This window comes from Trematomus bernacchii, unplaced genomic scaffold, assembly GCF_902827165.1.
Source record: "Trematomus bernacchii unplaced genomic scaffold, fTreBer1.1, whole genome shotgun sequence".
NCBI classification, from domain to species: Eukaryota; Metazoa; Chordata; class Actinopteri; order Perciformes; family Nototheniidae; genus Trematomus; species Trematomus bernacchii.
The window spans coordinates 2412308-2439966 of record NW_022987821.1 but is presented as its reverse complement, the minus strand read 5'-3'; the positions used below and the strand labels follow the sequence as shown (position 1 = coordinate 2439966).

Genomic DNA, 27659 nt, shown 5'->3' with positions numbered 1-27659 from the left:
GACTGTGAGTTAGACTTTCTGTGAAGCAATGTTCTCTTTCTACCTTCTTTACTACTGGTAAAATTACCCCCAATTACAGTACTTTCAGAATAAAATACCTGAAATCCCAATAACATGCTCTTAATATAACCAGCAGTTATTTCATACATTTATTTGAGTTTTTTTTCTTCCATATTGACTTGAGAATGTTTACAGAAACTGTACCGAGCAGATGCATAGCAATGGAATTAAAGGCCATGTCCATTGAATGCAAAACAGAACTCCATAAAAATGATGCAAATATCAATGCAATACACATACATATGTTTTTTTTCATAAAATTACAGATTACAAAAACATAAATGAGATCTCTTCATATGCCCTGAAGCAGCGCTGAAAATACAGAATGAGTACAATGACATTTCAGCACGCCTGTACAGCGCTAGGCCCCGACAACTCTAATGCTTGCTGACGTAAAGGAACACAACACATGCACACACACACACACTGAATCAGTCATTCCAACATCGAGGGATGAGACAACAAGCAGAAATTATATCCAGCGTGCTTCAGAGGGGTTTGGTTTCTTTGAGACTATTTTCTGATTTCCAACAGAGTTCAAAAAGCAGAATCTGGGCTTTCTAGTGTTTCTGGTCTTTCAGGCGCATACAGACAGTCCACAGTGAGGTCAGCTGATAGTGGTACAGTGATTGAGTTGTTCACTGTAACAGATCTCTCCATAGATTTGATTCTGGTGATTGTAGTGTTAAAAGACCCCAAAGTCTGAGCCATTCCTGGTGTAATTGTGCAAGCAGAGGAGTTTTATGAAAACCCACTTTTTCAGTCAGCTGCGATTGATTGTTAGTGTTTGTGCCCCCTTAAAAATAGTCCAGAGAAGAAGGAAAGAGCAGGATTGTCATCCATTTTCTCCTCTTGATTCGGGGGGAAAGTGTTAAGGTGGATTGTTTAAAAAATGATTGTGACGATTCATAAGTGCAACAAAGATTAACATATCAAAATAAAAACGGGATAAAACAAAATGAAGAAAGCGGTAAAACATTGAAAGCATCTAAAAGCTAAATCCTATTGCACAATTAAAAATTATGATACAAAAAATGGATACATCGTCGAAAAAGACAAAAATTGGTATTGCATACAAATCAAGGAAATACATTTGTTTGAAATAGTAGTTTGTTCTGTCTTTTAAGACCGTCAATTATTTTACAGAGCCTGCTCTCAAACCTTGCTTGATCCAGCTAGGTTGAGAAAGAACGCTCAAAGCGTTGATTGTTTTTCATCGCCTTTTTAAGTTTAGAGACCACTTCTTGTGGTGGTCGCAACAGACAGGACTTCTAAACACTGATTTTAGTTGGTTCAAAGTGCACATAGAAAGAAAGATATCCATTCAAAACATTGCTATGCTCATTAGGACGAAACATGAAACAAAACCGAAGAAGGGAGACTATTAAAAACGCGGAAACAGAAGCAGATGAGAATGCTGCATAGCTGGATTCCATTTAAAGCAATGCCATCATCAGAAAGACACACAGGAGTGAGACAGACCTAATTACTGTACACCATCAGACTCAAATGTTTGTTCACAAGACACTCCATAGCTTCCTCTTGCTGATTGAGAGCTCAACAGACAGAAACCAAACGCTTTCTGGGTTGTTTTTTTCAGTCTTGTCACAGAGCCTGTGTTCACACGTGGGTGTCGCTTGGCTCGCTGGCCAAGCTCCCTCCGCGCAGGTAGATGGCCGAACTGGACTTGGGCCGGTTCTGACTGTGACCTTGACCGCGGGAGGACCCGTTGTTGTTGACCTCCGGCCCCCTGGTGTCTGTGGAGATGACCCATGTGGTGGGGCGCCACTTCTTCAGGGAGTAAGGTGTTTTTACGCGCTTCTTGATCTTTTCTCCTGTCTCAAAGGCTCCATCTAGCTGCAGGCCGTCCCCTGGAAAACAGGAAGAAACATGGATCAGTACTTTGTGCCGAGTTATCATGACTATTTACTAAAAGGGCATCCAGTCCACTTCTATAAAGTGGTGGAAATATAATTATAAAAAGTGAAAAAAATATTCAAAACATTTTATTAGTAGACTTATTTATTATTTAGTCGCTTGACAGGAACATTTGCGCCAACTGATAATTGATTATCATTAAAGTAATTTTCCATGCACATTTGATAATGTTTAACAGTAGTTAGCTGCAACCCATGTAACTCAGTTTTTTAGGTAACAAATGTTTAGTCTCTAAGTCCGAGCTAAGATAAGAGGATATCACCATGTCATTATGACTTCAGGATTTATTTGTACAGGCTTTAGAGTAGTACTCTACATGACTAGTAAACTGATCTTTATGTGAAACATAAATATTGTCCCTTTTAAGGTAACATAACTCATCATAGTTAATCTATGTCAATTAAAAGTGATTCTGTAATTCAGCATTAAAATGCTTTAATGCTGTTTTGCAGCTTAAAACAACAACATTTTTAATAATTAAAAGTAATTTATCAAATATTGCCAAACATTTGAAGTTCCTTCAATATGAGGATTTGCATTCTATATAATTATATAATATATAATAATGAAAAACCTAACAAATAGTGTTAGGATACATGTATCAAAGCCTCATAAATCTTTGTTAAGCGACATTGTTGCACTGGATCCGAGGATGATTTTTGTGCAGTTGTTGATGTATAATCACCTAGTGAGGCCAGGTCCTGTGTGGTGAAGGACAGGTCCAGGGAGTTGGGTCTCTCAGGCCTGCGGGCTCTGGGCTGCCTGAGCAGGGCCTCCCCCCTCATGATGACCGAAGGCTCCCCCTGGGGGACAGCGACGCCGGATCCCGACCCTGAGTTCTCTCCTGAGGGCCCTGTGGTTTCCCTGCTTCCTCCCTCCCCACTTCCCTCCTCTTCTCCTCCATCACTCTCCCCTCCGCTCTCATTCCCCTTTCCCAGGCCAGTGTTGCTGTTGTTGTTGTTTGTGTTGGGTCGGGCTGAGCGGAGAGCTGCTACGCTCGACGACATCACTCTCGGGTCCGGCTGCTCTCGCTCGCGGCTCAGGAGCGGCTCGTTCTCGTCGGGGCTGGCCGTGATGACACCAAGGCTGAGGCGGCTGTCGTCGGACCTCAGGGCTCCGGAGCCGTTTTGAGTGATGCCAGATCCTCCAAAACCTGTCGCTCCACCTGTAGCCATGGAGGAGATCCCTACACCGGCATGACCGTTAGCAGCGCCATTCGCGCTCCCGTTGAGGTGCGTGTCTCGTAGAGCGGGTGTGTTGTTTGTGCCTGGGACCCGGTTAACTTCTGCAGCTGTGTTTGTGCCTGTTACTGCACCAATGTTCATCTTTGTTCCCTCCACCTGCCGCAGGTTGGACTTCCCAGAGCGGCCAAACTTGAATCTGAGTGAGGACGAGGATGACTCCTTCTTGGGGGGCTTGTTGCGCAGGGGCAGACTGGACGGCCTTTTCGGCAAGTTCTGCTGCTTGGGCAGGGGGAAGATGGTGGAGGGCATGGGGGCGGCGGGGTCTGATGTGCCTGCTGCCTCACTTGCCATCTTGATTAGCGGGTAGAGGAGACTGGAGCTGCCGGGACTCAGCGGATCTGGAGAGCAGAACTGTTTCTGTGAGTGTTCCATCAGGTTCTCATCCGAACTCTCCTTCAGATTCTTGTCTACTTCTTTCGGGTCTAGCTTGGTGGTTTCCAGGTCCTCCTGGGTCAGGTGGAGGCAGACGGGGACTGAGGTCCCTGCAGGTCCCTCAGAGTCAGAGATGATAGTGGTGGTGGTGGTGGAGGCTGATGGGCTGCCTCTCAGCCCCATGCTGGTGCTACTGCCCTCTGGACTGGGCAGGCGGGCGTTGGCTTGCTGCTGGCGCTCCTGGTTGATGGAGTTCCTGTTTCTTTCTCCGGTCCCAGTACCGGCCCCAGCCCGACCACTCACAGAGCCAGTGGTGTCCCCCTGCGTGTTCTTGGCAACGCCCTCATGCTCCTCAATGTAAGTAGAGGGGTGGTCTGTGTATGGGCCGGATTTTGGCGTCATGCGATTTCTATCAGAAAAAAATGAAAAGCAAACAGTGAGGTTAAAGACAACATTTAAAAGAAGTACTGAGTTGATGGAGGTTGTTGTGTCTTTCTCCCTACCTCTCATTGTGCAGGGTTGTGGACATGGGGTTCAGTGTAGGGCTGACAGACTTGGAGCGGTCCCATATGATGAGCAGCTCTGCCAGTCGCTCCTCTGCACACTGTGCTGTGAGGCGGGCCTCTGCGTCCTGGTCCCAACAGTCCTCCATCGTCTCCTTCAGAGAGCGGACCGCCTGCAGGACACAGTTTGATCACTTTATTAAAACACTGATCCATATACAGCAGAAACAGTTCCTAGATTATGTATCTCTTACACTGTAAGAACTATAAAAATGGATCATTAAATAAGTACATTTTAGGAGGACCCTTTAAACAACTAGTAAGCAACAACAACAAAAACATTGTAGTGACATGTTTCACAATCTGATGACAGTGTTTTATAATTTAGAGTGTGGCTCACACACACACACACACTTACCAAACTGTTCTCTTTCCAGGCCTCTGGGAAGTTGGGCCGTTGCTTCTCCCTGGACACCAGGACCTGCATGTCCTCAAACGTCGGGTGGTTCCCTGCCTCCGCCTGAAACGCCATCTGGTAATCTGGCACTGACTCCCCTAGAGATAGGACAGAAAGAGGAGGGGTGTGTTGTAGATATTTCTAATGTAGCAGAGAAAATATTTTAGCTTTATTTTTTTTCCACAACAAATGATACAATTCCAGTGTCTGCTACCCTCCATTATAAATGTGTATTTAATGGCTTACTAATGTGTGTAGCGTGAGAGGGGCTCATTCTTGTGTTGCTTGTGATAATGATGGAGACAGATTAATACCATTCAAAATAGCCTTCACACAGTGTGTCTGTGTGTCTTACCAGGGAACAGGTCGGTACATCTCATGAAGGTCTCCCAGTAGATCAGGCCCAGGGCGTACATATCCACCTGCTTCAGCGCTGACTCACAGTCCCTCAGGTTCACCGCCCCCTCCAAGACCTCTGGAGCCATGTAGCGGATCGTCCCCACCTGGCAGACGGAGCAGAAAAAATTAAAGTGAGTCAGGAAGAGAAAGTAGGACAAGGTGAGGACTGATGGATGATAAACTATCCTTCTGATTGTCTTCTGTGGCAATGAGCTCAAATATAAAGTCTAAATGCTCCTGAGCACTCACCTCACTTATGGCAGCGTTTTCCTCTTCTCCTGCGCGTGCGGTCCTGTTTCCTGTCAGCTTCATGGACAGGCCGAAATCGATGATGACACAAGTGCCGTCAGCCTTGACAAGAACATTGCGACTGTTCAGGTCCCTGTGGGACACGGCTGGCTTGTACACGTCTGGATAGATGGAAAAGGACAAGGGAAATAAATAAATAATCAGACACAAGATGAAGCTATTATATCTGTCATTCAACATGTAAATCTGGACAGTGTTAGCAAATACTTTGCTTCAAATAAATCATTCACTCAGGCAGTTGTTGTGACATTTGCAAATGATAACATCCAGTAAATCCTGTCATATAGCTTTCCATTCTTCCCATTAGTCATTGTTCACCAGAGCAAGCTGCACTGTTAACAGACAGTTAAACCCTCTAATCTAATCTAGATTAAGACCATATCACAGAAGCCTCTGCCTGCAGTATCTCACAGTCCAGCAGAGGGCGGCCACCACAGTTATCTGATGCCTTCTACTGATGTGCAGGAGCAGTGGGGGAGGATGTACCAAAAGACTGTGCCATTACACACAAGCTCTCTCTAGCTCTCTCTCTCTCTCTCTCTCTCTAGCTCTCTCTCTCCTCTGCCCATCACTTGCAGTGAAAAGGAAAGGAGATGGACAACCCCTCGTGTACTTGTCACATGCTTGCACAAACAGCATTACTTCTATTCCCTGCCTTCACACACTACTGCAAGAACACTTTCTACCCCCTTCACTTGTTAGCCTGTTTGATGTGTATCAGTGCTGATGAAGAGAAATGAGTGGGGAGCGCTGAGGCTGAGGTTTGTTGGCGTGAAAAAAACCATCCAAGGCTTACTTCAGTCACTTCTGCCTCCAACGACTGATTTCATCGAGCCGCGGGGATGTTCACGTGTCATCTGAATCCCTATCTTGCATCCGCTGTCCTGTCCCTAGTTTGTCCCGCTCACTATTTTTCACTCTGAGGCTAGCTTGAGGCCGGTCTATAAATACACAAGGCTGGTTGTGCACGTGTGTCAAAATGCAGGGATGCAAAGCGCTCCAAGCCAAACAGACCCACGTGGAGCTGCAGTGTGCCGGCCGTTAGAAGTCTAAAGCACGACTCAGCAAGACAGGCTGGAGATGGTAATACACACAAACTAAATCCTTTCTCAAACTAACAGGGCTACAAACAGAAAGAGTTTTTCCATGTTTAGTGTTTGTGTTTCTGTAGCAGATGGAAGCAGCAGCCATGGAACTTGAGCCTGTGTAAACTGTGAGCAGTTACGTAATTAACAGCGTGTGTGTGTGCGTGCGTCCTCCAGTTCACCTCCTTTGAAGAGCTCAGTGTGTAGGTACGCCAGGCCACGGGTGACGGAATGAGCGAGCCGACAGCTGCCGACCCAATCGTTGATCTGGAGGCCCAGGTAGCGACTCAGAGATCCCTGAGGAGGACATGAGGGAGTGGACAAGGTAGGAAGGAGGGTGCAGAGGGGGAGGGAGGGGAGAAAACATGGAGAAGGTAAACAAGAAAGATTAGACATAGGGGACAGATGGACTGAGAAAAGAAATCATCCGCCAGCATCACTTTAAAGATCTCCCAGATAAGAAGACCTACAGATGCGGGGGGAAAAACATCTGGCAAGAAAAACTTCCACCATCAGTCAACAAATAGCCAGTAATGTTTTGATGATAAACCATAGGCATTGGGACAGGTGGGCCAAGATGGTTTCTAGATGGTTTGCATTTGCCTTTAGCACCTTCAAAGCCATTCAGTATTTATGCACCCAAGGAAAAATGTGCACTTTGTATTGCAATATATAACATTACAATATATAAAGATGTGTATTAGTATTTATAACTGCTAAAGAAATACATTTGAATTGAATTTCTGGTTAAACGCAAGTATGTCTTACAATATTTCCTGCTATGCTACTTGGTTTGAGCTAATCTCACACACATTCACTCGCAGGAGCTATTTTTCACTTTAAAAATCCAAATTCAACATCCTCCTCACTATCAATAAAACCCAAGGTCAAGACAGAGAACTTCAAAAAAAGATTAACTTCCGATTTATCTCTCGCAACTTTAAATAAAAAAAGTCTGCGCTTGTGCTTTGACCTCCCTGTGGAATTTGACAATAAACCGATTTACAGAATATTTGATCACCCCCCCCCCCCAAATAAAGGCAGTACAGTTTATTTTGAGTTATGACATTTTGCGTGATGAAAGCGGCGTGCAATTCTGGTAATATCTTATGAGGAATATAAAAGACTCCATGATAATGTTTACCAGATATTATATTTGATTAATTTCCTTCCTCAATTATCGTCATCTGGCTCTGGCCCTGACGCACAGACACTTCATCCTTTCTCTCAATCAAATCAATCTCAAGGCCATAAGCACATCCGCTGCTAAACAAAATCATATTAGATCTGTTCGTTTGAAATAAATTATATTATCATTTACTTGAATGCATTATGTGTTTCAGTCTCATGTCCTGGCTTGCACCGTGTTTCCATGACAACGTGTATTAGTATAGTGTTCATAGGGCTTGGGCAGTAAGCATATTCAGCTTAAAGGTAAATCTGCTTTAATATCTAATATCGAATATCTCATGGAGGCAGCCTTCAGCACGCAGTGTGAAGGCTTAGTTCTGCCAGCTGTGCCCATCTGTATGCAGGAAAATATGGGTGAAATAAAACTTTAGGTTTACAACGGTTTTTTTCTGCTGCAGTGAACACCTTCACCCTGTTTGTCCCTCTCAGGCCACATTAAAGTAGACATGACAAAGATTATAGTTTTGAAATCAATCTCCTGACAAACCACTCACAACATAGATGGAATAATTCACATCAAGTTGAAATGCATAATTTTAAGTCAAATTCTGGATTAGAAATTGAATTGCCAAATATTGTTTGATCAAATAATTGTTAATTAAACATCTTTGGGTTTGGGTCTCTTGGCTTTGGGCACTGGGAGACTGAGGAAAGCATTTTTAGCTATTATCTGACATTTCGGTAGCACTTTACAATAAGACTACCCGTATAAAGGGTTTACGAATAGTTTGTAATTCATTTATTAATTAGGTTGTGAACACTTTATAAATCCTTAATAAGCTTTTATAAGACATGAGATAAACAGGGCAACTGTGACCGGTTGCTTGCCAAATAGTGAGCCCACATTTATCTGTACTGCTAAGCCTTATTAGAAACGGTAGTAACTCATTCATAAATGGGAATGTGTTTTACACTTTACAATAAGCCTCCCTTTTGGCAACTATAAATGTTAGTAACTCGTAAATAAATGGTCATAAAGAGATGCCAAGAAACATCAAGATGGATACCAAGGATGTTGGCTGACGAAGTAAGCTAGGTGGCCAATATAAGGCTTAGTCATCTTGCCAAATAGTGAGCCTGTGTTGATGTATGAAAACTATGTTAGAACTGGTTTATAAATGGTTCTTAATGATTAATAAAGTGTTTACAACCTAATTAATAACCTAATTATGAACCATTTATGAATCCTTTATAAGGGTAGTCTTATTGTAAAGTGGTACCGACATTTCTGTCACAATTCCTACACAATTAATTAAAAGATAATTATTTTATTCACATAATGTTTTTTAGGAAAAAGGATTAGGTTGGCAACTGTCTGTTGGCATGAACATAATTTTGAAGTGCTTGACGTCACCCAGTTTCATTGACAGCTTCTCTACTTTTTTCTGCAGCACTTCAGGATAAGGACATCGGCGACACACACAACTAGTGCGAATTAATGTTTGAAGTTATGTAGGCAAAGAGCAGCCGCCGCAGTGATCTGGAAGGAGAGGATCTCCACCAACAACCACTTTAGCAAGGTAACAAACTCTCTTGATCATTCAAAAGGCTTAACAGGGTGTCCGCGGGGTCTTAAAAAGTATTAAAAGTTGATAAATCAATTTAGCGAAAATTAAGGCTATTAAAAAATATTAAAAAGTATTAAACGGCATTTTCCAAGGTATTACATTGTGTAGCTTGTTTTCAATAACTATATAAATTGTCCAAAGAGGTTGTATTCTAAAGTTTGCCTGAATGTAATCATTGCGGAGGTGTGTAGTGTGATTCTGTGTAGTTTATTTGACGTCATCTAAACAGGACATCGCATGCTCACTGCTTGATAGCGCGCGAAGGCCCGTTTACACCGGTTGTTAAACAACATCGTTATGGGGAAATGCAAGTCTGCGTCCAAATGGTTGGAAGGACAATCAATACTGTATATAGTAAATGTGAGGTAAAGTGTGTCGCCAATGTAACCGGTTACAACTCAAAGTGGCGATGAGGTCTTAAAATGTATGGAAAGGGGCTTAAAAAGGTATTACATTTGACTTCAGGATTCCTGCATATACCCTGTTATTATGAAGATTAAATATATGCACATCTCGTGCATGTTTGGATCATACGTGGATTGAGACCTGATTTACCAGTTACCAGTATCGCAGAATTAACCAGGACTAAAGTCTAATTGTTAGGTATCATAATGTGGTCTTTATGTTGAACACACACACACACACACACACACTACACTAGTACGACACTTCCTACTCCCCCCACTACTCACATGTGGGCAATAGTCGATGACCAGCAGGAACTCTGTGCGTCCCTCAGGGCCTGTCCGCTCGTCGGCAGCAACGAAGTGGGCTATGTTGTCGTGCTCCAGCAGCGGCAGCCGGTAGATGGAGCATTCATTCAGGAAGTTTTGCCGGTTGGCTGCAGTGAACACCTTCACAGCCACGGGCCGCTCATCCAGAGAGCCACAGTACACTGCGCCATATCTGCCACGCCCTATCAGCTGGAGGAGAAAAACTATTTTTGTAATTCTAGACCTTTAGCTCTCACTTCAAAAATCATGAAGAAAACCGAGTGGATAAAATAATACTTTTGTTTGTTAAAGAATGGTACTTGAGGCAAAAAATAGAAACACATAAAGAGAGTTACACAAATAAAGACAGCCAGGCAGGCAGAAGGAAAAAAGGAAATAAACTAAATGACAGGCGAACAGCAGGGTTAAACAGTTAAAATGGCCTTAAGTCAGTTCCACATCATTAGTGTCCGAATCAGCCAGAGCCCAGCATGCCATTAAAGTCTGAAAACATTCTGCTTTAAAAGTCATCTGCATTAAGGGAAGGAACAAATCAGGGTTGTGTCTTTGTGATTTCCTCCTCCACGTTTGCTAAAAACATTCATCTCTGGCTATAGAATATACAGTGGAAGGCAGTTGACTCTGTTTAGTCTTTGAGTTAGGCTCCCTCCCCCGCTGCAATGAGTTTGATGTAAAAGAACGCGTGTCTGCATTTGATAAGGCACAAGGACAGAGTTCTGAATTCAACTCCTGCCTGAAAAGATAGTGCTCTCGCTCTTTTCTGAAATGCACTGAATAGAAAAAGTACATCAGTGTTTCTCTCTAGTTGGAGCACAAAGTTCAGTACTGATTGGCTGGTTGTCTTTCTGTCTTGTCAAGAAGCAAAGCAACTCGTATTTCACTCAGAATACTTCAATACATTTACCAAAAATCATGAACAGTTAATATTACTGAGGGCTCCTTTAAAAAGCAGATCAAATGTTTTGATTTCTCTCCATTTTTATCTGCCTTCCAGTCAGCCATTGGCACAGATTTCTTACGTTTTTCAGTTCCTTGCAGAGACTAAAGCATGCTTGAGACAGACAAGGCACTGCTTGGTACTATTCTCCTTGTAACATCATCAACGACTAACATGACATCAATTAAATAGTATGTTTTAAAACAGTTTACAAGGACACTTTACACTCAGTCCCTTTTACATCATACTGTGGGAGAATAATTTAAGCTACCTAGATCTTTAAAAGGGAGGTGGTGAGTGCTAAATCATTATTACTCATCCTCCCAATGGACATACGGTAATAACAATAATAGGCTCAAGGCTGAAAAAAAAAAAAAATGTCCTTTCCGTTTTTATCTGACAAACAAGTTTAGGAGCAGCACCGAAATAGCATTGCGTTGCTCTTTAGAAAAGTGTTTTAATTGGAAAATATTATTGAGCTTGTACCAACAAACTGACAGATAGTGGGGTTTTCAGAAAAATTATACTTCGCTGCGTCATGCTGTCCGCTCGTCTGGATTTTATATAATGTATTTTTCCTGCTTGCATTCTAATCCCCACACCCTGCTTATACCGTCATTGTGACTGCATATCATCCAGACTTCATTGACTTCCTATCACAATATGAGCTCTCCCGCTTCCCTATCAGGTTTTCAGGATCCTGTGTCACTGTAAGCAAAATCCTATTTCTGTTCCGATCCTGCCGAGATCGGATGGTCTGATGTAAAGGTCATATTGAAATGAAAAATGTAACCATAAACCTTGATTTATTTTGGGTGTATTTATGTCTCTTTGACTTTGGTTTCTCTTTCTAGCTCATGTTCTCCATCCTTCTTCGCAGACATACGCCCTGCTCTGTGTGTAGAAATGCTGAAACAGGCTCATACCTTCAGGCAAGATCTTGGGGTATAAAAGAAGTAAAGAGCTGAAAAAAAGCATACATCACTAAGAACTAATACTAAATACCCAAGTGGAACTGAAGCAGCATTTGTGGGTTTTAGGACTAATTCCTGCAACACTCATTGGCTCATATGGTTATTTAGAGTAGTGTTACACAGTGTTGCTGGAACTCTTCGCTGTTACACTGAATAAACTGGCTTTTCCTGGGCAAGAAAAGTATAATCAAACAAAATGTTGGGCACTGACCTCCAGCAGTTTGAGATTGTCAAGGTCCAGAGAGCTCTCGGAGCCAGCGGCCTCCATCATATTCAGGTTGTGAAGGCCTTGTTTACCATCTCCTGTTAACACACACACACACACACACACACACACACAAGCACACAATTAAAACAATTTACAAAATGTATTGAATTTCTACCAAAACATTTAAGCATCCTTGAATAATGAATGTTCTTTGCCCTTCCTCGCAGAGTGGCGCAATAGTAACTCACCGTTTATCATGCGGTAACCAAAGAAGGCTGCTACAGCAACCACGGCCAGCACGGAGACGGTTGCCAGGGCGATAATTATGGTCTCTTCCCAGCTCAGAGAGTGAGGGTCTACAAGGAGACACACATCAAAAACAAAGGTATACATCAAACTGTGACCTTTATGTAGGGAGAGCAGGTGGCCTGTATCACAGCTGGTATCCATACACCGAGTTATTAGGAACACCTTCAATCGTTGTTATCAATTTATGGAAACGGCAAGGCTTGTGTTGTGAGCTGATTTAAATATTTGCATAGATAATGAGCTTCTGGATAGGTACACTAAGACTGAAATACTTGTATGAATATGATTTCCTCTGGAAAAGTAAAAAACATAGGGATATTGCACTACTAAGCAGGAGTGGGTCCCCTTTTTGTTTGTCTCCTACACATGTGTGGGCACGTGGGTTTGACGTGTTGCACGTGCAGGCCACCAGTTTCACACTTTTCTGCTGATCAACAGTTGCCGGTGGTCACTCATAATTATGCAAGAAGCAAAACACTTCCTATTAGTAAGCAAATGCATTCAACACATGGCACACAATGTGTTTACAAGAGGTTGTGCAGTGCAAATTAACCAGAGTGCAGAGTCTTGTTGGATGACACTGAAAGACTGCTAAAAGTATATCAGAATCAGAATCAGGGTTATTGACTAATGAATCTGGAATATAATTAATGTGCAGTGTATCAGAATTTAAAGTGGAACAGCTGCAGTTTTAAAGAGGTAGCATTGTACAGAAACGTGCAAAATATACAGAGAGAATGTGCACTGATCACTATTACTGCTATTATTACTATCATTACTACTGCTCATATTCAGGTGAAATCTCAAAACAGGTCTCTGAAACGTGTTTCTTTTGCCTGCAGCTGTAACATTTGAAACAAATCTGCATTCAGTGAAGCACAAAAAAGGAAAAGAAAAACATAAATTATGCTAAACAACCATGAAGCATGGTCAACAGTCTGGAAAGCAGTACAGGAAGAGAGAAACAGAGAATGTGTGGGATGTGCATATGGAGAGAGAAAGAGAATATGTAAAAACAAAGAACACCAGCAAGTGGATCAGGTGAAAAAGGTAACAGGTAGAAGCAGTTAGCTGAGGAGGCTGCAGTATTAGCTGCCAGCCATTTGTGATTAATGAAACTGCATCCGCTATAAGTGCTTCTCTGGAGACAAACATACACACAGAGTGTAAATATACTGGCGCTTGCCTTGCAGAAAGTGTACAAGAGCTGCCAGATACACACAGAAACACTCTCCTGCATCCGTCACATTAGTCAACACAGGGGTGCTGCCGTGACACCGGCTTTATCAATAATTGATGTCTTTCCAGAGGCGGCTTTGACTGGCATGCTATGCCTGCCACACACACACACACACACACACACACACACACACACACACACACACACACACACACACACACACACACACACACACACACACACACACACACACACACACACACACACACACACACACACACACAACACACACACACACACACACACACACACACACACACACACACACACACACACACACACACACACACACACACACACACACACACACACACACACACACACCACACACACACACACACACACACACACACAACACACACACACCACACCACACACACACACACACACACACACACACACACACACACCACACACACACACACACACACACACACACACACACACACACACACACACCACACACACCACACACACACACACACACACACACACACACACACCACACACACACACACACACACACACACACACACACACACACACACACACACACACACACACACACACACACACACACACACACACACACACGTCAGTGAGTTCAGCACCAACAACAGGAATGCACAGGAAGCCATCTGACAAACACTGATGCACACACACACGACACACCCAAACACAACAGATCTGTTTAAAATCTCCATAACGTTAATGGAATTGTCTACTATTACATTACCACCAAGATCAAAAGATTGTCAGTGTGTTAAATAATTGAAGAATTTTCACAGCTTTATACTTTAAATCCATTTCATTTCAGAGCCAAATACTTGAAAAATATATGGAATATTATATTATGAATCTTTGAAGGTTGTTTCTTCCCCAAACATTTTTTTCCTGATACCTTTAAATAAATCCCCTGATAAAAGCTGTCTTGATGTAATTAACGAGTGATGTTTAATGTAAAGTCTGTTATAAAATTGTTCACCCAAAACACCTTTACTATCTAGTATCTCCCCTTATTATAATATGTTATCAACAAACTAATGATGTTGTCTTGTGTATAGATTACACTACCCTGTAGGATATAAAAGGAGCTCAAATTAACTTAACTGGACAGTTAAGTTAATTGGACTGGACTGCTTAGACAGTATACAGCAACAATTATAATCCGATTATATAACGTTCTGTAAGAATGACCATTTCTACCTTTGGTGTTTTAAGAATACTTGTGTACTTTTTTTCTTATGTAAAAGATAGCAGCACTTCTTCCAGCCCTTAGCTCAGAATTTGGTCATGGCTCTTGGCTTAACATCACTTAAACCATTTCCTACTTCTAACAACACTGGCATGACTCTGCCCAGACATGTCAGGAATGAACCTCGCAAAAACACTAACAGGATTTTGAGTTCTAATACAACCTTAACCTCACTGATGAATCAAACGTGTCTCTAACGCCCTAGTGGTTAGTTTTCCTCAACTTTCTCCTGCTTTTGTCTTCTGTGTGCTCAGGGGAACAGTCACCGGCACGCCCCCAGACAGGCAGACGAGCAGACAGGCAGACGGGAGCAGACGCCTTGTAATCCGTGGAATGCAGAGAGACGACATGGATGGTAGAGTGTGTGTGTTTGTGTTTGTGTGTGGGCAGGAGAGATGAGATGAGCTGCCGCCATCCTCAGCCCCTCCTCCTGCCACACACATTGCCTTCATTCACAGCTAAACATTAAGAGCAAGGAACAATAAACAATGCACCTTTTTACTTTTTTTACACCTTACTCGCTTCCAGACAGCCTTTCATGGCCCTTTAGTGGATTTAACGCTACTAGCTGAACGGTCTGTAAACACAAACCACTTCATGTCTGCAATTCATTACTGTCAAGGTTCATAATGGACGGCAATCAGGGGGCTCATTTCTAAGCTGTGTGGCCGGAATGATAAGGCAGAGGAGGAGGAGGAGGAAGAGGAGGGAGAAATGTGAAGGTATGACAGCTCTGATGACATCAAACATTCTTTCATGCTTTTTCTCTGAATAGCTCTGTGTTTCAGCACTGTGTGGTCCTGCAGTTGTTTTCTCCCATTCTTGTCTTTGTTAGTCATCTTGCTTTTAGTCACTCCCCCCGCTCAACGCAGCCAGTTGTGTAAGAGATGATTGCAGCCGAGGCAGAGAACTAAGCTAAAAGTGAGTCAATTTGTATGAAAAAAGAACAATAGGTGCTTTCACACCAGAGTACTTTTCCCAGTATAGTTCCAATAGTTCTTGAAATGTTGCGTTCACACCAAAAAAATCCGGAACTAGAACTTAGTTAATGAGAACCTTTTCACCCCCTTTTTAGTCCCTGCTAGAGAGCAGGTACTTTCCTGGGAGAAAAAGGTTCCCATTTCTGATTGGCTGGGCGGATTGCAAACCACGCCCCGTAAAACTCTGAAACGTTTTGTGAAGCCGCCATTGTGTTTGCTGGCATTAGCATTATTAGCATTAGCATTAGCCCCGCGCACCAACGGAGAGACTAACTTATGGCAATACAAAAAAAAACATAGGAGCGGTGGAGATGAGGAGGTGTCGGCGTTCTGGCGATTTACTCGGAAGGCTTCAGTAGAAGCTGCTGGGAGTCCCAGCAGCTTCTACTGAAGCCAGTCCCCAACTCCGGGGACTTCTGGCCGGGTACTTCGGTTGGCAGTATACGCCGTGAAGTGGTTTGCGGCCTGCCAGTAAACCCAAAGCAGAAGAAGTGACGTCAGCGGCTTCATCTGCCTAATCCTCCCTCAGGGACTTATTCCGGTGTGAACGCGATCTGCTCTTTAGTGCATCAGAACTAAAGAGTTCTGATGAACTAAGTACGGCAAAGTACTTGGTGTGAAAGCGCCTAATATGTAACCATGTAGATTGAAGTCTAAATCCAAAGATTTCAAATCAAAGAAGTCACAGCTACTTTCCAAAAACAACTGCTCTTGACGTTGAACTGACAAAATGTAACAGGTGATCAGCAGTAACATAATTCCCTGTTATTGCCTGTTTAAAAAAAAATGTCATCATATAATAAATGTAGGGAGAGATCTGGCTTTGAATCTCTTTGGATTAATTGCTTTTGTTGGAACATCGGTCATATAAAAAGCAAAATGCATCATGAATAGAGAGGAATTATTTGTCAAGATATTAAATGAAACTCAAGCTCGTATTAGAAATCTATTGCATTTGTGCCAGTGTGTACATATATATATAGATATACATTATATAAATATAATTATGTTTCCTTACATATGGGCTGTGGCGTGGTGGGGCTGGGCGGAGGGAAGTCCTCCGTGAAGTTGACGTTGCACATGTCGCTGCCACAGCAGCAGAAGAGGTACGTCCCATTCTGCATCTGCGGAGGGAGGTTGGTCACCACGCAGCGGTCGTCACGGCAACCTAGGGGGTCATCCAGGTAAGACCAGCAACCTGAGGATACAGATAATGATGTTAATGATATTACCTACTTCTGTTTTATCACCAAGATCACGTCTCAGATATTAAATCAAGTAAGTGCATTTACTTAAATACTCTACTTGAGTAAAATTAAGTAATTTGTACATTTTTCCTTTTAATGATTTTTATGCATCTTTCAGGGGCAAATATTGCACCTTTTTTATCGCCTAGTTTACGTGATAGTTACATTGTGTAATTATACAATATAAATGAAAAGGAAATGATGTTGTGTTATTATAGACGACACTATCCAGTAGTTGATAAAGTAGCTGAAATGAACTCAGCTTTTACCAGCTGCAACATAAAATACATAATTAATCTTTTTTTTTTTTGCCAGTTGAGGAGTTGACAGATGGTGTTGCTAGCTGAAAATAAAAACCAAAAAATAACAATTAGATTACTATTTATGCTTGCCCCATTTTTTCCTCCACATTATAATTCCATAAAAATACAAATTCTGATATAACCAATAACTACTTATATATGTTTACTATAAATTGAATTGAATTTATTTCTACTCTCGACAGTTTTCGCAATTTGCCCGAAGCGTCACACAAGTCCTACCTTGTTTGACCAGTCGCACTTCGCCTGGAGGACTTTTCTTCCACAGACCAAAGCAATGGCTGCCCTTGGCACATCGGATGGTGGTGTTCTCTGGGGAGACGCGGCCTTCGCTCCCGGCCACTCGGTCCGTCTCCCACTGCTGCTGCTGGTCAGTGAAGGCACACTCCCTCTCCTCTTCCTGCGCCGCTGTGAGGAGACAGAGGAGGCAAATAAGAGGTAGGTTTTGCAGTCGCACAATGTAAATTAAATAGGTGGATGACAAGAGGCAAGCACATTTATTTCTAAGGCAGTTTGTCAATTTTGTGTTAATGAGCAACAGACAACGCAACAGCTTCATTAATTTTCAACGATTATTCTCTCATTCTTCGGATGAAAAACTTGCTGATATGCACATTTTCGATGAAAACTGTGAGATGTGGATGAAAGTCCCTCACATCAGCCCTTTTCTAATAAAGTGCTGCTACACAGTATCTGTCTATACGAGAAGAATCTACAGCTGAGAAATAGCTGTCTGGCGTGTGAGAGGCAGCAGTCTTTGCAGGCGAAGATCAATAGAGATACCAATTTAAACTCTAGCCTGAAGGACATAACACAAACACAAGCAGAGGCACGGAAACAAAGTGGACATTTCAAAACTAAAACAGCAAGATGAGAAAAATAATTATCAGAAAATGATAGATGGATGTTTGACATGCATGTTAAAGCTCCCACCTTGAATTAAATTAATGCATTACAGCACACAGCCATTGTTTGTTGGGTGTTCGGAAATAATGGATGAATTTCAGATGGTGTGATTCTAGTGAAAAGGATAGCCAGAATGTGAACAGTTGTGTAACGGACAGTTTGCTTGTTGATTTGCAGCAAACGTCTGGGAGAGTGTAAACTATTCCAGGAAGAAATAGTTTGAGCCAATGGGGGTTTGTGTACATAGCCTCAGTCCGGGTAATTTCTGATAAGGGAAACATGATGTGCCGGTTTGTTTCCCTTAACTCCCAGCTCCTCCCTTTCCTCCATCCGGGAAGGGGGTTGGGGTGACTGTGCCCTGCCCAATGTCAAGCTGGCCTGTGTGGGCAGAGGGGTGACGCTGCGATGGAGTGGTTGCTCTGCTGGGCAGGGCGCCAACTTTCCTTCTCTGCTCCCATCCTCAGATAAAAGATAGCAACCCTGGCCTACTGTGGGCCACGGCTGCCCTCAACCTGTGGGCCTGCACTGTCTACTGTTCTGTGGGACTCACTTCGCCTACAGGGGGAAGCACACCGTGTACATGTAGAGTGGGAAAGGAGTTCAAACTAAGGGTTAAGTATGTGGAGGAATTTTTGTTTTGAGGAGGAAACTGAATTTCAACAAGCCGACAAGGCCACTGCCACGGCCTGTGTTTAGATTCACGAGACAGATGATTCTCTACTTGCATTTATTCACAGCACATTAACATGCTCTGGGTTCAAATGAAAACAAAGGGCCGCCGTTGACTCAGTTGTTAGAGGTTGTGGCCCATGTACTGCGGTGGGCACAAGTAGAAGTTCGGCTTTTTACGCATTTCATCCCCTCTGTATGTAGCTAGGGTTTGACATGATTTCAATTCCAAACCGAAATGTAGGATGCAATTTTTGCCTCTGATTAATTTGGCATTGAGTTAACACAAACAGTAATCATTTAGTTTTAATGAAACTCAACTGCAGAAATTCGCCCTTGATATTGTTCCCCACTGTTTCAGAACTAGGAAATAACCAGCATACCAGCATTAAAAAAGTGTTCTCTTTTTGAATTACATGCTGTGCGGTAGATCTTATTAATGCCAATGTGAAGAGTGGGTCATGTGGATTTCGTAAGGGCATGTTCTAATTTTATCATACTAATAGCTATAAAAACATTACTAACCACAGACTAAGCATGAAATAAATAGTGGGCAGATGATAGGGAAAAGCAATCGTTAAGACCTAGAGCTGAATTTCTTTTTCAGCCCAAAGTCACCTTTAGCTCATGTGAGAAATAACGGATCTTAGTGAACCATGATTTTCCACAATGACCATTAGCTCTACCATTAGCCTACAGCAGAACATTACAGGGGAGACACAAGGGCCAGATATTCATTCAAATTATACAACTTGCTGCAGAGGGATAACTGATCAAAAGAAAACAACACTCCTCTTCTTGAATAATGAATAATACAAAGGGGTGGGTGTCAAAGGCTTTAACTTTTACATTCTTAAATTCAGCAATTTAGGTACGTTTAAGAGGCTATGCACTTTAATTGACTCTGACTCAATCTCTTGTATCTTTTACAGAGGTAGCTGCTATCAAACAATTTGTGAAAAAGCACAGTCCTAAGATAATCGCAACCTCAACAATGATCTTTTCCGCCTCGAATACACTTCCTGTCTTATTTCCCAGAACCAGAAATCGAGGAGAGAGGGCTGTGGAGTTGAGGAAAGGAGTTGTAGAGGAGGAACTCTAGCAAAACTTAAAGGAACAATCAAAGGAAGTGCATAACCGGTGACAACACCCTCAGACAGTTAGACAAACAGACTGACCTTGCACGCCAGGATCGGAGCACAAAAATCTATAGTGCAGAGTATCTCCTGTCTCTCTCCCAAAGCTGGGTAGATACTGTATGCTGACATGAATTATTAATAATTGTACTACTATTCAAGGCTGTGAAATAATACCCTATGAAAAATCTTTGGTATATGAGAGCTCTTTGGCATGAAAACAACTGAAACTAATGCTAAAAGGTCCCAAGTTCATTTAAGAAATAGATTTGGGGTTTTCATTCACAAGGATGATTGAATTGTGCGCTTTATTATAACAAGGGAAAGGGCTGTTTTCAATACATTGTGTTACATTAATACAATTCAAGAAAGCAATGCATCCATACGAGTACTACTAAATAGATGTCACGTACCCTGATAATAAAAGATAATCGCTCCATGGTGCGCGTAACAAACGTGCACACTATAAATTGAGAGCTCAGACGACTTCTTTTATTTTCACATCCTCCTGATTCTTATTATAAAAGGGGCTATTCACCGTCTGAAATATATTTATTCCCTAATTCACCCAAAAAGTGAACAGAGAAGAAAGACAGTGTATCATGGGACGAATATTTTGCCCACTTGCAGTCTGAGCCATGGGAGCACTCATGTAGTCAGATTTCATTGGTGTGTCTGCCACTCTGCCGCACTGTGGTTGGTTCTTTGCATTAATTCTGTCTTAGGAGCGTTTCTGGTTGGAAGCCAATCTCTGCGTGTATCTCTGATTGGCCGTGGCAGGCTCTGTCCCTGGTTCTGCTCTGTGGAGCCGGCTGTGTGATTTTGGCTTCCACTGCAGTATTGGATTGTGGGTCAGAGTATGCAGGCAAGGCCAGTGGAGCGAGGCAGATGAAAAGAGAGGGAGAGAGAGGGTAGTCATATCAAAAGGCTTCAGAGTAGTTTTCTGCTCCAAGCCTGTTCATTGGATGATGGCGGGCACTGTTGAGAGTTTACCCATGGCCCAGTTATTTGCTAATCTCTCTCCCCCCTCTAAGCCTCCTCCCCCAATTGGCCTTCGGTGCACCCTCCCACCCCCACAGACTACCCCCTTCCCCTCTCTGCTAAAAAACAACAGCGATCTAATCTGGCTCTCTCCTTCCTACTGCCAAGGCCCATTGGAGAGATGCAAGACACGGCAGTCTTAGACTTGATTAAAAGTCACAGAGTGCACTGATGTGTTGGCTGTGTTCTCTCAACGACTGGTTCCGAGTTCAACATTAGAGGCAGAAACACGGGATGGGAGGGGCAGCAAGAAGCAGGAGGCATTCTTGTCTTTAGGGGGAAACGTGCTTGATGCACCCGTGCGCGCACCAACTACCCTGCAGACATGAGTGCACTGTCCACAGGCGCAGCATTATGCAAGCTGTGCTGTCCTGCTTGATGGGGACACTTGGCATGATGTATAGTCCTTGTACAATGCTGATTCTGTGCTAAAATGTATGCATTTAAATTGTCTCCTTGGTATTTACTTTTGCCACCCTGTAGATTTGCGCCACGACTTGTGCATACACAAAATGCAAAGAGGCACTATGTATGCCCACATGCACTGGGTTTTTATCATCGCGTGAGTTCAAGCTGCTGCACACGGACATCCATCAGAAGCACAGCCCTGATGGTACCTGCTGTTTGGGTGCATGCTTGTTGCTGAGGTAGGATGGAAGAGATACAGGGGTATTTGCTGACAACCACAATTTCAAGTCTCCTGGTTGATTTTAAAGATGTGTGTGGGGGGGGGGGGTGAGGAGCTGAGTGTGCTTTAATCTGTCCCATCTGTTGCCTCGGGACTGCACACCCCCCTGAAAAACACCACCACTCAGTCTGTGTCTGTCTGGGTCTGGTACAGTTATGCTAATCCTGGGGCTTAAACTACCCTCAAAGCTTAAAGGCCTCCATTATTGACCACGATGCATTTCTACCAAATATACACCCCTCCCTGTATACCTCAACTTTCCCGATTATGTGATGAACACACAGATGACAGAATGACCGAGGTGGTGTTTACCATCACACCATGGGGCGGATAATCTAGGATTATTTATGAGCAAGCAAAAGTTTAGTTCCAATCTGCATCTGAATTTAGTCTCTATATATAACATAATAATAAATAAATAAATAAATTAACAGCTTCTATAGGCTTGATGGTCTACATTACATACATAGTATTTTGACAAGCTCCACTGCCTGTGGTTGTCTGGTATGACAGGGTTTCACCTGATCTAACTGGTGCTGTTATGGCATTGCAAACATAGACGTGGTGTTTTAAAAATAGAACTTTTCATGCCTTCTGTCTGATTGTAGACCACATTGGGCCTAATATATTAGTAAAGAACATCAACACATTATTTCCTAACACTCGATATACTAAATGACTATATTCTTATTGCTGTTGGTATCAATATATATTCTGTGTATGTTGAATGATACGTTACAAGCCACTGCAGTACAGCACTTTGGCTGCAGTGCTTCTCTTAATTCCAGTGCCCACTGTGCCAGCAGAAAACAAAAACATCTCACCGGGGTTTGAGATTATTTAGAAGAATCATTTTACTAATTTATCCAAAGCCATCTTCTGCTCTCCCACTCATTTTTCTTTTTGGAATGCTTCTCAGAGGAATGCTGAAAGTGCAAAAATTGTTCTAAAACCGGTACTTTTCAGCAGTATGATACTAGGATCTAGAAAACTGCACCTTCTTCTGTTGCTGCGACTGTAATAAGCTCTTGTGAATAAAGACATTTTTGGCCTAAGATAAAGGGAACAACTAAAAAGACAGAAAAACATCCTCAAATGTGGCATCCAAGCTACTAGAGATAACAAAAACAAGACCTGTATCACCTTAAAGCCTTGCAGTTGCAAACAAGTATGCTACCCTTCTTTTAAAAGCTTATATCCATTAAAATACAAATAACTTTAAGCAAAACAGTTCATCCATACTCTGAGCAATATGTTTTGCGCGCTCTAGACTTATTGTCTCTGCTAGTCAAGGAGAACGCTTCGTGTTAATCATAGGCTGTCACTCTGAGTTACCATCTCAAGGCTGCACCTTTTGTTTTCTAAAACATCCACTAATTTCTCCTTTTTGCCAAACCAGAAGGTCGGCTGAACACTGTTCTATTGTATCTGCTTTTGCTTTTACCTCTGCTCAGAACTCAAACCAAGGTACTAAGAGAGGCAGACATTGATTTTGTTCATCTAATAGAGTACAATGCTAGCTGTATTATAGCCCAAATGGCCTCCTACCCCCACCATTCCAGCATTCATTGGTCTGTTTCTTGCTGCAGTCAGTGTCATCTCTTCTCACGAAATAATGATTGTGGACTGAGTGCTAAATATTAAGGCATCAAAGTAGGCATAATGCTTTTATATCCTCTGGCGCCTGCAACTACTTCCTTATTCTCCTGTATAAATTGCACTCCTCCAGTTGTGATAATACAGATGCCAAAATGTTGGCTCCGAATAGGTACGCATCATTATATTACCACTATTTTGGCTCCCAAACACTGGTTCCCTGGCAGTTTTACAACTGATTTTAACATTTTACGAGCTACTTTACCCATTTACTATCCTGTTGTTTACCTTGTGGATGCTGCATTCAATTCCCACATCTACAACAGACCATAATGCACATTCAGCAGATTAGCTTCAGTGCTAAAGGTGATGCAGCTTGGTAGTGTGGGCCTCCATGGCTTTCGGCAAAATCATTGCTTTTAATTGAAACACACACATTAACATAAAGTGTTCAAAATAAAGTGTCTTAAGTGACATTCCATATTACACTATTACAGCCTTTTTCTTTGCTAGTTTACAAATTGTATCTGCTATAATATCATAAAGGGAAAATTCCTGAGCATGTATTTCACTTGGCATTTAAACTATTCTGATGCATTCACATGTCCCAAATCCCAGATTAAATGCCAGGGCTAACAGCAGTTAGTACCTGGCTCCACACAATGTTGTAGGCTCCAATCTGAGCTAGCCTTGGCAATAAAAGAGCCTCACAGCCACTGAGGGCAAGTCTGTAATCTCCAGCCAATAACTTCCCTTTCTATTGAGCCGCTGATGTGACCACAGAGCTGACAGCTTCAAGAGTCCCCCGTTGGCCGGAGAGGTTTGAGAGAAGCGGCCTGGTTGGGGAACAGTGGGCCTGTCAATGCTGCAGTATGGGGCCCACGAGACATAGCTACAGAGTTTGGACAAGCGGAGCCAATGAGCAGCCCTTTTTATGCTGAGGGATAATACTTCTGCTATAATCCTTTTTGGAACCCCAAACCTCAAGCTTACCTGGGACAATAGTGCATGAATGTAAGATGAATACATTATGAGCATGCACGGGCTACAACGTTAAACTTTACTCCATAAGAATTTGTGCTAAAGTCTATCCCGTTCTAATGTCATTACTTAAGAACACCTGTGGTTGCGCGGCAGGTATCTTCTGCCAGCTTGTGCCGTGTTTGGAACCGCTTCTATTCCGGATTTTGGAGCATCAAGCGTACACCCACACACTGATTAGTCACAGGGGACAGGGAACGGAAGAGCAGCTGGGAACAGGTTAAACACAAGGAAGGTGTAGGGAAATAAATACATCTGAAAAGGAAATTAACTGAGGTAATTTCCTGAGATTGGAAAGGGGGGTGATGGGGGCAATAACATTGGGCTCAAAGGGAAAAGTGTAGGGTCAGACCTCCAGCTGATTAGATACTTTACTACCTCCTATTACCATCATAACAAGTATCATGGAAATAAATTGGCACTGCGATATAACCACTTTGCATTCATTTGTCTCTTTACAGTCATTATGCCAACAATGTCTGACGGCTGCCCTAATTCATTTTGCACGGTGCTGCGCTTTGAATTTATTGGCTGTTTACATGACACGCATGCATACAAGTATCCATTAATCGCTTGTGCTGATTATTGAGTGAATATGTCAATCCTCTGTCAGTCACTGTAGTCGTTAAAGCGCTCCAGGGAAAAACTAATTTGCATGCCATGTCTCATAAAAGGTGAGTTTAGCAAGGCAATAAGATTCTTTCAGCGCACATGCTGACATGATAGATTACATTTGTACATGTTGCTGAATATTATGATTTGGGATGAAAATTGCACTCAGCATTTTCCACTGCCTCCTCGTTACTGATCATACGTCACAAACTGACAACACATCCCTCCAGTAAATGCATCATGTCCCACTCTCTTCGCTGAATCACCTCGCTTCCTTACTCATCTACTTTAGTTTCTCTAAATGTCACTAAAAGCAGCGTGCTTTTTCTATCCTGATGTATGAGCTCGTAATCAGAGGATGTCAGAAATACTGTCTGCACATTGTAACATTCAGAATTGCAGTCCATTTTTGTCATTTTATTTAAATGTGGATTACAAATAATCAGACTCCCACTTGTCAGTTAAATGCAAATGGGGTCTCTCTGCACATTGTGTTGAAATTGTGCCACTCTCACATATTTCTCTCCACTGCACACATTATCTTGGGCTTCCTGTCTGTGAATGGGTGGAGGGCCTTTAACAATAAAACACACTCACAATACATTATTAAGAAGCTGTTTATACACACATTCACACCCACGCATTCGGCTGTAACGATGAGAAAATACCTCCTATTTCCAAACACACTGCCAGAGCCTAAGCACCATGTTGAACTTCTACAACCTAAATTACCCATCTTGTAAAATACCTTTCCTGTCTTCCCACACATTCCACCTTTCACCCCCCTCACATTCACAGTTCCAACATCTCTATGCAGCACAGCTACTATCTTATCACGCTCAAGGTCTCACAGAAGCCTGGCTTAAGCCCAAAGTCTTAAACAGGGGCACAACTTGGCAGACAAGGACTGCGGTATGTTTGGCAGTGTTTTTCCAGGCCTTTGTACACAGAATGATTAAAAAGGAGCCAGGGGTACACTTGCTACTCTGTTCAAGAAGAGATATCTATGAAGGTTTACTCAACTACATTGAGATCAACTACAGAGATCACTCCAGATATGAGCCAGACAGACAACAAGATGGAAAGGATAGTTAAGGGACAGACAGACAAACAGGCTGATCTTCCAGACACATAAAAAACATTGGGAGGAGATATTTTGGAAAATGGTGTCTGATGTTAAGGCTAACTGTCTATATTATAATACAACAAATAAATACATACATATAATCAACACTAGACTCAAAACATTTAATTTAGGTTGATTAGATCATATTATTCAGGCTACAAAATCTGCACCAAACCTGCCATTTGGTCAAAATCTAATAGCAGAACCAAAAGGAAAGCATCATATATTCACGAGAAGCACATTTACCTCTTTCCACAAAAATCAATTCACTATTTAGCCACTTACCAGCCACAGAAGTCAGGAGAATCGTCAGGCAAAACCCATATTTAGCGAGTGATTTCATCGTGATTCGGCTCACAGCCATGACAGTGTAGTCTCGTAGTTGCTGCTCCTTCAAGTCTCGTTATACTTCTTCTGCTCCTCTTATTTTTGCAGATACCACTTTGTTTTCACACTCTTCTCCTCACGTCAGCTCAATAACTTGAACTGATCTCTCAGGCATGGAACAACACATAGAAAAATGATCCAAAAAAGAGGCAAAGTCGTGTTGGAGTCGATTGTCGTGATTTTATAACTAACATTTAATGTCAATAAAAGTTGGTCCTGCTATCGACTCCCGCACAGCCCGGACAGATACACCGAGAAGCTAACTTGTTTGGCTGATCTGCCATCTGCAACGAGCCAGCCAACAACGTCCATATCTGCTAGCTGACATGCTAGCTGCCTAGGGCTACTGTCTGGTACTAGAAAACTTAGGCAAAGAAGATAAATATCGCAAAAAGAACCGATGCACAACTAAAATTAGTACGTACAGGCCATTCTCAGTTGTACGTTTTTAAAAAAATAGTCCACCCTTTCGCACGAGAGGTGAACATTTGGCATTTAAACGTTAGCCAATTAGCTCGGTTCGGTTGCAAGCTGACTGCTATCGACGCTAACCGATGTTAGCCTAACAGCTAGCCAGTTAGTTCTCCGGGTCCCGTTCGTTGTAGGGGAGGGGGGATCAGTCACAAGTCAACGGCGCCAACAGTGATCTTCTTCTGGGTTGCGATAGACGGAGATCCGTACTCCCGATGTGGCAGACGACGGGGTTAGGGGTTGGATATCTCTGGCTCGGATCTTCCCCTAGGCAGTCAGTAGCGTTTGGCATTGACGGTCTGGAGCTCCGCTGGGCAGACAGACAGGCAGGGCGGCGGGGAACGCCTCGTTTGCAGGCTTGTCTGGACCGCTCGTCTCCGGTATCAGGTTGCTTTTGGGGGTGGTGTTGGGGGTGGAGGACAGTCCTACAGTCAGGAGGGGTGGTGCAGCGCCGCTGTGCCGCAGACTGTGGATATAACAACCTGGAAACATATGCTGCATTTAGGCATTAGGCTGCAAAGTCCTTCCGTGTTCTATTTGTTGTAAACACTGTAGAGCTTAGCTTAGATTGACATCATAAAACAACATAGACAATCTAAATGCAACATGTCGGTAATGGTATGTAACTCCTGCAGTAATTTGCATAACCATTTATT

General features: G+C 42.7%; 2 protein-coding genes across 2 annotated transcripts in view; one reads left to right on the top strand and one right to left on the bottom strand.

Moving 5' to 3' along the window:
• Positions 1-135: 135 nt before the first annotated feature.
• On the bottom strand, positions 136-27453 carry LOC117498924 (bone morphogenetic protein receptor type-2-like). Its single transcript, XM_034151117.1, has 13 exons — positions 26431-27453; positions 17553-17738; positions 16782-16961; positions 12228-12335; positions 11983-12074; positions 9819-10049; positions 6550-6664; positions 5223-5383; positions 4930-5077; positions 4536-4672; positions 4118-4290; positions 2684-4023; positions 136-1931 (listed from the first exon to the last, which is right to left on the bottom strand). Exons 1-13 carry the CDS (start codon positions 26507-26509, stop codon positions 1681-1683), a joined length of 3201 nt encoding a protein of 1066 aa, XP_034007008.1. The 5' UTR covers positions 26510-27453; the 3' UTR covers positions 136-1680.
• Positions 17696-27659, top strand: part of dock9b (dedicator of cytokinesis 9b) — a 54122-nt gene continuing 44158 nt past the window's right edge. The window contains exon 1 of the mRNA XM_034151106.1: positions 17696-17768. The gene's annotated coding sequence lies outside the window, so the exon portion shown is untranslated. The remainder of the gene's footprint in view (positions 17769-27659) is intronic.

Coding starts and splice junctions, on each gene's coding strand:
- LOC117498924 (XM_034151117.1), bottom strand. CDS start 26,509: ATGGCTGTGAGCCGAATCACGATGAAATCACTCGCTAAATATGGGTTT. Junction 12,336..16,781: donor CACCACGCCACAGCCCATAT/GTAAGGAAACAT, acceptor GTCTCCTTGTAG/ACCCTCACTCTCTGAGCTGG. Junction 6,665..9,818: donor TCATCGACTATTGCCCACAT/GTGAGTAGTGGG, acceptor TGTCCTCCTCAG/GGATCTCTGAGTCGCTACCT.